Below are 13,365 nucleotides of genomic sequence, written 5' to 3' on the forward strand. Positions count from 1 at the left end.
AAATATCGAAAAATATACAGCGCGCGAATTTTAAATGAGAATTTCCGAAAGCTTTTCGGTCACAATGTATTTTTATTTAATTAGTGACAACAACCAAAGCACTTGCCGTGCTTTAAATTAGAACGAGCTTATAAACTACAGCTTTATTTTGGAAACACAAGTTCAACGAATTGAAAGTTTAACTTTTTGGGTTTGCCAATTCTTTATTTCTTTTCAAAGCTACTCTTTTTGTAGAGACATTTTGTAATGCATATTGTTTTACTTACTATATGTAAAGCGACCATTCTGGTGCTTTTACAAAGAAGCTATGCTATGTTATTCTACAAATCCGCTTTTTCGCGGTTAGGAAATAATAAATTTTAGTAAAAACAAATCTTTCGAAGATGTTTGCTGCAACCATCACTGAGACTACGTTTCAAATAGATCGGAACTATAATTTGGCTTCCTTTTATATAAAATTCATTCCATTGCAGGTAACAGCAAAAAATATTTTTGAAGTAAACAAAGTACCATTTGCAAAAAAGATTCTCACTTGCATTTTGCTCATGTTAAAATCGTGGGAAACACCTTATTTTAGGAAGTTAGTAAGAATACTGACATAGAATGCCTAGTTCTGAAATTAAAATTCGCCGAATTTTGCTCGTAGTAGAATCGTGGGAAATACCTGTTTTTAGGAAGTTAGTAGGAATACTCGCATAGAATGCCTAGTTCTGAAATGATTAAATTTAGCCGAATCTTCACGACATTTCACGTCTGCAGTGAACCCATTTAATTTTTTTTTTTTAAATATATAATAAATATATAAATATATAATGTTTATAAATTATATTATATTATTAAATTATTATTTTAATAAACTTTTCTTTTTATTAAATTAACAAAATATCTGTCATTTGAGATTTTGATGTTTTCAAGTATTTGGCGAATACGTGCATGATTTTCGAATACAGATATTCCAATATATTTACGTATATTTTGGTAATTATTGTTTGGTTCTCATCAATTTTTTTTGCTTTTTGTTATTAATAAAAAACATAAGCTTTTCAATAGTCTAAACCGACAGTTTTAGCATAGATATATTAAGAAAAAGTGAAAAATGCAAAAAATGTCATCATTTTTCATACAAATTGTATGTGGGTCTGGCCAGACCTTTGAGTACCGTATGTGATGTGTACACCAAAACATGCTTATAATTATCCTTCTGTAAGCTTTATCGCCACGATTTTTTGCAGATCTGTAGTCAATAAAATTGTAGGAGGGTACCTGAAATTTCAAATCGCTAGCTAAATGTATTTAAATGTATTTAAATTGTGTTTGAAATCAAAAAAGGTCTGGCCAGACCCATGCGCCTATCGGAGGGTTAAACAAGGAAAGTTTAGGTTGTGACATAAACTTTGAATGTATATTTTTAGTATGTAAGATTTAAATAATTATTGTTAGACTTTTAAGTGATTCAATAAATAAAAGAAAAGAAGAAAAAAGAAAAAGAGTGTTCGTAATTATTTGTTGCGCAATTTGGCGATTTTTGATTACAAATATTTTTCTGCAACATTATTCAGCGACATTTTTCTGCAACTTTTTCTCTGCTACATGTTTTTCATTGTCATTCTGATTTGCAACATTTGTTAATGGAGAATTTGGCAATGAAGAACCATATTCAGCACTTCATGAAAAAAAGTTTTGGACTGCGCATGCGCTGTGAGAAAATCACTTTTGCATGCAGAAGAATACATAAATTTATTTCTTTGTGTACTTACTCCCTCAATAACTTGTTTATTTCCGCGCTCAGGGGGAGAACACTGAACACTCATTTTAGACTTTTTTTTAGTTTGGCGCAATCTGTTTGTTGTTTTTAATTTATATCGAAATTAAGAACTGAAATAATTCAAAACTCAATTCCAAGCTATAACACAAGCAGAGGAATTTTAAGCAAAATTTAAGCAAAAATTTGTTTAAATTCGCAAACTTTTTCTATTTTTTCTTTTTAATTACAGAAATATCCGCACCCGTATCAATTAAAAATTTTGATACTTTATTATTTAGTGTGCATCTAGCTAAAATGAAATTGACAAGATTTAAATTAATATTATATATTTTTCTGTTGCTGTTTTTACTTACTGGTCACCTGGGGAGGATTCGATTTCCGTCTCCTGTGCCATACGAACATTTCCTCTGTTTTGCACTCTGTTGTTCTGTTGTCCGCTATTACTGTTGTAGCTGTTCCTATATTGCCCGCGTGTTCGAAATTGTACACGTCCACTGGGTTGTCCACGTCTATAGGATTGTCCGCGCTGTTTCCGAAATGTAGTATTACAGATGGTTGACCATTTCATTCAGTGCAGAAGTTTACGAACTTTGCTATCACCTTACTCACGTTGCTGAAAGTTTCCGTTTCTATGACGAGTCGAACTCTATTGTTGCTCGTATTTTTTATTATCGCTTTAACAGCTGCCTTAGTTGAATAAGATTCAGCTAGTGTCGGGGTAAGCCCATCCGAGATATATGCACACTTTAGTTTTTATGTAAGCTCTTCTACTTCTTTAGCATATGTATTTGCAACTTTGGAATTTTGACGAATATTCATCAACTTTGCAGTGATGACATCGACGGGCTCGAATTTAACTCTATTCTTTAGAGATTCTATTACTTGTGGTGTCATAGTTTCTGACCCTGTGATCAGATTTATTGCTGTTCCTTTTAGTTTTGTCTTTATTAGGTTGATGGCAATTAACACTGCTAAAGAGTTCCAGTGATGCTACAAATCTTATCAAATTTTCGGGAGCACCATCTGATACGATTTAAATGCGATTCCCAAGCATTCTATTGGTGTTTACTAACGTGAAGTTATATGAGATTTTCTCATGTAATGTATAGGGCAATTTTATTTCTATGCCCTTTTTTTTTAAAATTTTTTAAAATTTTCTCTCTCCTATTTATAAAGAAAGTTTCGGCTTGTTTTTTATGTTCTAAACTAACCCTCGAGTAATTTACATTTAGTATTACTCGTATACTCTCCAAACTATTAAGGAGAATGTTTATGTGTTTTTTAATAGTTTCTGCTGTCGTATGCTTATTTATATTTAGGCTTTTGTACGACTTGTCAAAAACTTCTTTATGAGCATTGATTCTTTTTATAATCTGTTGCCATATATATAGATATATATGTAGGCAGGAAGGGGTAAGATCTGGCAACGCCGGCAAAAAGGAACAGGAAGAAGCTTTAAGAAACAAGCGGTGGTCGGTAATAAGTCGTTGAAGTTGTCAGTCGGTTGTGCGCGTTTAAAAAATTACTTATTATTACTTATTAATTAATTAACGTATACACACTTTGCTTTTTTGGATTAAATAAATACTATTAAATAAACATTCCTACATTTGGGGGCTCGTCCAATGTTCAATAATTAAAGTGAATATAAAACAGAAAAAAAAAGCAAGTGCGAAAGCAAAAAATTATTGTTTTGTTGTAGAAAAAAGAAGTTGAAACAGTTGAAAAGTGCTACACAAACAACAATTGAAAGTAGTAAAGTTGCAGAAAAAGGCTAAAAATTGGCATGGAAGACGTAAACGTAGAAGACAGTGGAAAAATTTTGACAAGAGCAGCGAAGAAAGAATTTGAAAAGCAACATCAATAAGAAAAACGTGGAAAGTGACATAAACAGCAGTAGCAACAACAAATCCAGCGATAGGATCACTATGGCTAATACAGAAGTAACAGATGTAATACGGTTACTAACGGCTAAGTTTACAAATGAAATGTCTAATTCGAGCACAAATGGAGAGGATATGATTCCATGTTTTGATGGCGAAGCAGGAATGTCAGTAGAAAAATGGTTCGAAAATTTGGAAGAATTGGCAGATGCACATAAGTGGTCAGACACACAAAAATTAGTGATTGCAAGAAATAAGATAACCAAAGTAGCAAAACTTTTTGTGCAAACACTAACAACAAAAAATTGCAGTACATTTAAGGCTGAGATGCTAACAGAATTTACGCATACTTATTCAAGTATAGAAGTTTACAACCAGTTACGCGAAAGGCGGAAGAAATATATGGAAAGTGTACATGAATACATATTACACATGCGTAATATTGGGGCGGCAGGGTATGTTGGGGAGAAGTCAATCATGCAGTATGTGGTTGACGGCATAAGTGGAAACCAGAAACAAAAATTACGTTGTACAGTGCAAAAAATTATGCGGAGTTAAGAGAATAGATCGAAATATATGAACGTGTAAACAAAGCAAAGCAGACGCACAATAAATATTGAAAAAATGACGAAATACGAAAAGAGCATTGTTTCAACTGCGGTTCAACAGAACACAAACGTCGTGAATGTAAGGAAATGCACGGTCACCTTGCTAGAAACTGTACAAATAGGCAAGGGGAAAATTCTTCAAAGCAAATTAACTGCACAGCAGAAGTTAAAAAACTAAAGAAAGGAAAAATAAAAAATAACAAGTTTCAATGCCTGATTGACGGTGGTGCAGACATTTCAATAATGAATGAAAGCACATATAAAAAAGATTTGGCGAATAGAAAAATAGGGAAATATGAAGAAAATATTATTGGTTTTGGTGGTGCGTCAACAAAACAAATTGCCAAAGTTATGGGCTTTGTCGAACTTGATAGTGTTAAATTGGAACACTATATAGTGATCGTACCCGACTATGCGGTTAATTACGACGTCATTATAGGATATGACATTTTAAGTAAATGTAGATATACGTCGGATGAGAACGGCTACAGTTTCACTTCGCTGATTTCGAAAATTGAACACGAAGAAAAAGACATTATGAATACAAGCATAAGCAAAGATGAAGTGGAGTATGAAAAAGAACTCGAAGAGTTGAAAAATAATTATAAACCAATGAAATGGAGTAAAAGTCCAATCGAAATGAAAATTATTCTAGAAAAGGAAGAACCGATATACGCATCCCCAAGCAGAAAAGCATCAGAATAGGCAAAAATAATCACAACACAGGTTGAAGAATGGCTAAAAGGGAGAATTATTCGAAAATCAACGTCACAGTATTGCAGTCGAGTCGTACTAGCAGCTAAAAAAGATGGAACAAAAAGAGTATGTGTCGACTACAGACGTCTTAATAAGTTGGCATTTAAAGACCAATACCCAACACCAAATATGGAAGTTGTGGTGGACAAGCTGGATGGTGCGGTTATATTTAGCACCTTGGATATTGAAAGTGCATTCTTGCACGTACCAATTGAAGAAAGTAGTAGAAAATATACAGCGTTTATAACTCAAGATGGTTTCTTTGAGTTCAATTTCGCACCTTTTGGATTTTGCAACTCACCGGCAAATTTAATACGGTACATAAATTGCATTTTAAGACAGCTGATTAAAGGTGGCATTCTAGCAGTCTACATGGATGACATAATCATTTTCTCAAAAACCAAGGAAGAAAACTTGAGAAAGTTGGCTTTATTTTTCGAAGTTGCGGCAGAATACGGTTTACGCATTAATTAGAAGAAATGCAAATTCCTGCAAAGAAGAGTTCAATTTTTAGGCGTAATTATTGAAGATGGTACCATAAAGCCAAGCGATGAGAAAATTAAAGCAGTAAAAAATTTCCCAGTGCCAAAAAATGTAAGAGCAGTTCAATCGTTATTGGGACTTTTTGGCTTTTTTCGAAAATTTGTAAAAGGCTTCTCCATAATAGTAAGACCGTTGACGAACCTATTGAAAAAAAACGTGAAATTCGTTATAGGCGAAAACGAGATAAGGACGATACAACAGTTGAAACAAACGTTAACTAATCAACCGGTGCTAGAATTTTTTCAAGAAATCATCGAACGGAGTTACATACGGATGCATCCAAGAACGGATTTGGCGCTATACTCTTGCAAGAATTTGAAAAAAAATTACATCCAGTGTATTTTTGGAGCAAAAAACCAACAGTTGCAGAAGCCAAATACCATAGTTACGTATTAGAAACAAAAGCAGCATTTTTGGCGATGAAGAAACTACGACATTATCTGTTGGGCATTGAGTTTCTTTTAATAACAGACTGTAATGCATATAAATACACAACGTCAAAAAATGATATTATTCTATCAGTTGCGAGATACATAATGTACATGCAAGATTTTAATTTCACAGTTAAACATCGAGGTGGTACACATATGAAACACGTAGACGCGTTAAGTAGACACGCAGTTTTAACGATCGATAAAAAAAGCGAAATGCGTTTAAGGATTGAAAAAGCGCAAAAAACCGATGAACATCTCAGCGCTATAATACAAATTTTGAGAACAAAGCAATATATGGACTACAAGATGATTGGCAACGTGTTGTTCAAGGAAACAGAGGGACAAACTTTATTGGTGATTCCACGACTGATGGAAAGAGAGGTGATAAAAACTTCTCATGACCAAGGTCATTTTGGAGTTATGAAAACGGCATACCAAATCAAGCAGCAATTTTATATTTCGCATCTAGAGCAAAAAGTTGATAAATTAATCAAAAACTGTGTCAAATGTATTTTGTACAACAAAAAGCAGGGTAAGCTAGAGGGATTACTACATACGATTGATAAAGGCGATACTCCATTATGTACGTTACATGTAGATCACCTAGGACCGATGGATGCTACGTCAAAGAAATATAAATATATTTTCGCAATGGTCGATGGCTTTAGCAAGTTTGTGTGGCTTTATCCGACAAGGTCTACTGGGGCTGAGGAAGTAATAACAAAACTTGAATTGTTGACTAAAATATTTGGAAATCCAACTCGCATTGTGAGCGATAAGGGCGCCGCGTTTACATCAAATGCGTTTGTAGAATTTTGTAAAGCAGCGCAGATCAAACATATCCTAACAACAACAGGCGTTCCAAGGGGTAACGGCCAAATTGAAAGGGTCAACAATTATCAACGTTATTTCTAAATTATCATGGGAGTCTCCTCATCAATGGTATCGTTTTGTGGGAGACGTGCAAAGCGCTATTAATAATGTAATTCATCGAACTACGAGATATTCACCGTTTGATATCCTTTTTGGTATAAAAATGCGAAAGAACAGCGGGTACAACTCCATAAAACAAGCAATAGAGGATGAATTGATTCAAGAATATGACGAAGAACGCAATATACTCCGACAACATGCGAAACAACAAATTGAAGAGGTCCAAGCAGAATATAAAAAAACATTTGATAGAAAGCGGAAAGAAGAGCGGATATATAAAGCAGGCGACTTGGTCGCCATTAAACGTACTCAATTTATTCCAGGTAAAACATTAATAAATGAATATTTGGGTCCATACGAAGTAACAAAAACCAAAAGCAACGGACGATACGATGTACGAAAGGCAGGCGTTTTTGAGGGGCCAAAGACTACATCAACTAGCTGCGATACCATAGTTGTAAAATTAAATCTGTCGGAGATATAAGCAATTAAAGATGAATTTTATGGAAAAAATCGTTATTTTCCAATCTTTGAGGCTCTTGGGGCACCATTTTCACTTATCCAATTGAACTAAAATTTCACACAGATTATTTTTTAAGTAAAATGAACCGATCTGGGGGGTGCCGTCAACCGTTTTTACGAAAAAAAATTGCCCATACACCTTAGTGGCACCCTAATGTACAAATCTTCATTGTCTTCATTTAAAATTCTTTTATTTTAATAAGTTTTAACAGAGAAAAGCATATTTAAAATACAGAGTATTGTATCTTAAATTTAGGTTATTAATTAATTATTACTACGGCCAATTTTCTACACGTTTTTTAATTACTAACTAATTTAGATGTTTTTTTAAATAACAAATTACTTACAATCATCGTTTATAAATTAAAATAAAATTAAATACAATATTTAATAAATTAAATAAAATATTTAATTGTATTTTAATTTTTATATTTTTTTTAATTAAAATACAATTAAATATTTAACACAAATTTATAAGTGTAATTTTAATAATAATAAATAATAATAATAAATACATTAATAATAAAATAATAAAAGAACGTATTAAATTTATATTAAAATTTTACATATGTATATCGCCTGCTTACAATAATTTTGCAAAGCAAAAATGCTTTTGTATGACGTATGAATCGTTAGAGGTGACAGACTATCATACACAACACGTATGCGAGAGCTGCTCTCGCATTTGGTGAGCCCGCCAACATGTTGGTAAGAGGTGCAGACTATCATACCTGTGTGTCATATGACGTTTTTCTCTCTCGTATGATATACCAGTATGATAGTCTGCACCGCGCTAAAAACTAGCAACTACATAATTGTGTTAGTACGCCGGCAAGCACTAACACAGCAGAGGAGCATGTATACACTTTATTATCTCACTAAAGTGAGGTTTCATGTTGCAGCAGTCTGGCTGCTTGGATATGGCTAATGTCAATGATGGGAATAAAAAAGGTATATTCACAACATTGTACGTTAGCCATTCAAGGATATTTTATATGCACCTTAATATGCATTTATAGAATTATATATATACAAAGCAGTGACGACGCGTGCCCTATTTGGAAGGGTGTGCGGCCCTTCTTTAATGTTGTTTTTACATGTACCACTTATATTAAAATATATGAGATCTTTTATTAATAATAACTATATTATATAAGGCAACAATATATTCGCGCAATATTATAATTACAATTCATTAACAAAATAACATATTAAACAAATTAAATTAATAATTTATATACAAGTTTAATATTATATCAATATGGAAGAAACCAAACTTTTCACATAATTCTCGTAACATCAAACCAAATTTTTTCAAACAAAAGAGTTTGTACTTAGAAACATACATGTTTGTGCAGTGATCAAACAAAATCGAAACCACTTGCAATGTGCGCACAAGTACCCCGCACAATAAGAACAGAAATTCGTGGGTGCTGCTGTTAAAAGGGGAGAGACGAAATGTGATAGAAATGTATGGTGAGATGAGCTGCAAACTTCAGCCGCTCATGCAACCACTTTGGCAAATCATCATGTTGGATTCGTATGCATACAGTTGATATTCGAATAGAACAGAAAATTATTCTCATACAATTCCCACTATATAAATCTCTATTTCTGATATTACGAACGGGAGCACACGCACATTATTTTGTTCATATGTAACGTATGAATGTGCGGCCAACTTCTTAGCACACAAAGGGGAGAGACGAAATATAATAGAAATGTTCTGTGATTTGAGCTGCAAATATATGAGCACAACTAACAAGTATAGCGGCTAACAGAAGCAAATTAATTGAGTTTTCATAGACAATTATATTTAATTGTTTTTGCTAAAACTTTGAAAATATATATTTATATGGAAATGTAATAAATAATAATAATTCTTGATGTAAAGATACTTAATAAATTTATATACCTATGTTATTTAACATTTTGCAAATTATATTAGGGTGTTCACCGCACACCTCCGCACCTTAGAGCAGTCGTCACTGATACAAAGTATATACATGCTATAGTGAAAATACGAATAAGGAGTGGAACAAATTTCTATACTGTTCATAATTAAATAAAACCCTCATAATTTAGAACTATGCTTTTTTAGTTTATCTAATACTTGAATATAAATGCTTCAAATTATATTGTGGCTATGTATTTACATGAGTAATGCATTAAAATTGTGTATTTTATCCAGATAGACTGCCATGTTTAAGCGATCACTGTATATTTGCGGCGAACGAAATATTAAAATCGATAGATATATCTATAAATCCATGTGAAGATTTTTACGCCTATGCGTGGTATGTTAATTTTGTTTTATTTTTATTTTCTATGTCATAATCACCATTTTGTTTTTATTAAATAGTAATCAATGGATCAATACCAATCCGATACCAGAAGGAAAGTCGACATGGGGTACATTCAGTAAATTAGAACAAATAAATCAATTGGTCATACGAAATGAGCTAGAGAAACCTTTAAAATATTTTAAATCAGATGCAGAAAGGAAAGCGAAAGTATATTACGAGTCTTGTTTGGATAAAGATGAACATATGGAGAAATTGGGCGCGAAACCTCTAACTGATCTTCTTTGGAAAATTGGTGGGTGGAATGTAACAGAAAGTGGATTTAATATTACGAATTGGAATTTAGCGAATGTGCTAAAAGTTTTACATAATAGGTACGTTAAAGTTTAAACCTAAATTGTAAAATTGTAAATATGTATTCTTATATGTCATGAGTATGTGGAGTCGTCTGGCTAACAATTCCATTATATATAAAGAAAATAAAAGTAATTCATGGCATGGAGTGTTTTTTTCGGTATCAAAAGATAATTAAATAATACTATTATTCGAAATAAATTTTAGTCATAGAAACTGTATTATTTACAAAGCTGTTCAAATCCTGATCATACATTTTAAATCAGTTCTTTGGTTAATTTGAAATTATTATAGTATATTTGTAATTTACATAGAGTGAAGCACAAACTTAGTATATTTACAAAATTTATTTATCGTTTTGTTCGTTTCGCTCGCAATCGTTCTCTTCTATGTTAATTTAGGACGACCTCTCATACGTTGGCCATGTGGATTGTACTCCAGTACAGCATGAGAGATATTATTGATTGGGCCCCTAAGCGTGTTGCCTAGCCATCAATATTTACGCATTTTGATTTCTTCTTCCACTGAAAGTTGTTCTACATTTCTCCATAACTCTGAACTCGAGATAGTTGCTGGCCACCGTAATGTGCGTAATGTGCCTCAAACTTCTGTTTATAAACGCTTATATTTTCTTAATATTTGTTTTGGTGGTAAACTATTTCTGGCAGCTGTATAAGAGAGTCGTTTTGACGCTTGCATTAAAAATATTTAACTAAGTCTTAAAACTTATTGCACTTGATACCCATACTTTCTTAAGTTGCGCAAATATGCTTTTTTCCTTTCGTAGACGGTATTCAATGTCCATGATGGCTCCACCATCAGTACCAACAACACTGCAGCAATTCTCGTGCCTCTGGACTTTCTCTAAGACATTATTGTTCACAAATGGGCTATTCTGATTGCTGTATTTATGCGCGTTGTTTTAGTCTTCATTATGTTAATGTTCAGGCTGGCTTTACTCAATTCATTACTTAGATTCGTAATACTTGCTTGCATATCGGAGATCCTGCCGGCAATGAGCACTATGTCATCAGCGTACTCTAAAGGACTCAAATTTTGGTTAAATCTGCAATTAATGTCACGTGCGTTTTCATTTAGTGCCTCAAATCGTGCCGAGAACAGTGATAATCACTAAAGATGATAATGCACAAACCTGACATAATCAACTTATTGATTGAAAACTATCGCTAAGTTCACCATTTTATAAAACTCTGAATCTTATTCTATCGTAGCTATTTTTGAGGATTCTGACCATTTTTGGCGGTATTCATATGATTGTCATATGTAATCTCTCTTGAGTCAGAATGGGAGCTACATATAGTACTATATAGATCATAGCTATTCACTCCAAAATAATTTTGTTGAAGATTTTCATTACTATTAGCAGCAATGCTGGAGGACTCTAGCCATATCGCAGCGAATACTTTAAAATATTCTGGACGAAGTCCATCGTATCCTGCTCCTTTACAATTCTTCAGTAATACGAAAGCTTTCTTGATTTCTTCCACTGATACAGCACTGATGCTTATTGCCCAAATAGGGTTAAGCCTCCTTCGTATTACAAATTCATCGGTTCGCCATGTACTATATTCAGAGTTCGTTCAAAATGTCTCTTCCACAATCAATGTTTCAAAACTTGATTCTCAAAAAATTATGTTTCATATTTCATTCTTCAGCACTAAAACAAATGATATATAAATTCCTTTCAGTAACTTAAATTTTACGTGATTTTTCTCAACCACTTAATTCGTCAGCACTAAAACACTTGATAAAATCTATTCGTCAAAACTTGTACTTGAAACAAAAAAAAATTTCATTTATTTTTTCTTTAATTTATTTGCACCAAAACAATTGATATACAATCTATATTTCAAAAGTTGGACCTTAAACTTCCTTAAATTTCCTTTAATCTGTTTATATATTTTGCTCCAAAACAATGGATATATAATATTTCTTCAAAACATGAAGTTAGAATAAATTTCACTTACTCCTTCTTTAATTAGTTTGCACTAAAACAATTGATATACAATCTATATTTGAAAAGTTGAACCTCAAACTAATTTCCTTTAATATTTCATTCTTTTACACTAAAACAAATGATATTTAATCTATTTTTCAAAGCTTGAACTTAAAACAAATTTCATTTATTTTTTCTTTAATTAATTTGCACCAAAACAATTGATATACAATCTATATTTCAAAAGTTGGACCTTAAACTTCCTTAAATTTCCTTTAATCTGTTTATATATTTTGCTCCAAAACAATTGATATATAATATATAATATTTCTTCAAAACATGAAGTTAGAATAAATTTCACTTACTCCTTCTTTAATTAGTTTGCACCAAAACAATTGATATACAATCTATATTTGAAAAGTCGAACCTCAAACAAATTTCCTTTAATATTTCATTCTTCTACACTAAAACAAATTATATTTAATCTATTCTTCAAAACATGACCTTAAAAAAAATTTCATTTATTTTTTCTTTAATTAATTTGCACCACAACAATTGATATACAATCCAAAGTTGAACGTCAAACAAATTTTCTTTAATCTGTTTATATATTTTGCTCCAAAACAATTGATATATAATATTTCTTCAAAACATGAAGTTAGAATAAATTTCACTTACTCCTTCTTTTATTAGTTTGCACCAAAACAATTGATATACAATCTATATTTCAAAAGTTGGACCTTAAACTTCCTTAAATTTCCTTTAATCTGTTTATATGTTTTGCTCCAAAACAATTGATATATAATATATAATATTTCTTCAAAACATGAAGTTAGAATAAATTTCACTTACTCCTTCTTTAATTAGTTTGCACCAAAACAATTGATATACAATCTATATTTCAAAAGTTGGACCTTAAACTTCCTTAAATTTCCTTTAATCTGTTTATATATTTTGCTCCAAAACAATTGATATATAATATATAATATTTCTTCAAAACATGAAGTTAGAATAAATTTCACTTACTCCTTCTTTAATTAGTTTGCACCAAAACAATTGATATACAATCTATATTTGAAAAGTTGAACCTCAAACTAATTTCCTTTAATATTTCATTCTTCTACACTAAAACAAATGATATTTAATCTATTTTTCAAAACTTGAACTTAAAACAAATTTCATTTATTTTTTCTTTAATTAATTTGCACCAAAACAATTGATATACAATCTATATTTCAAAAGTTGGACCTTAAACTTCCTTAAATTTCCTTTAATCTGTTTATATATTTTGCTCCAAAACAATTGAT

General features: G+C 31.8%; 2 protein-coding genes across 3 annotated transcripts in view; both read left to right on the forward strand.

Moving 5' to 3' along the window:
* The window catches only part of LOC119680282 (serine/threonine-protein kinase N), a 463,907-nt gene that overhangs the window by 105,645 nt on the left and 344,897 nt on the right, over positions 1 to 13,365 (forward strand). The gene's annotated exons all lie outside the window — the stretch shown is intronic.
* LOC119680296 (neprilysin-3-like) lies at positions 9,636 to 10,234 on the forward strand (the record flags this gene model as incomplete). The annotated part of the gene is given in 2 exon segments (XM_038093049.1): positions 9,636 to 9,741; positions 9,807 to 10,234. Coding segments are annotated over 2 exon segments (437 nt in total), but the record flags the coding sequence as incomplete, so codon positions are not given.

Source organism: Teleopsis dalmanni, chromosome 2 (genome assembly GCF_002237135.1).
Source record: "Teleopsis dalmanni isolate 2A chromosome 2, ASM223713v2, whole genome shotgun sequence".
Classification (NCBI taxonomy): Eukaryota; Metazoa; Arthropoda; class Insecta; order Diptera; family Diopsidae; genus Teleopsis; species Teleopsis dalmanni.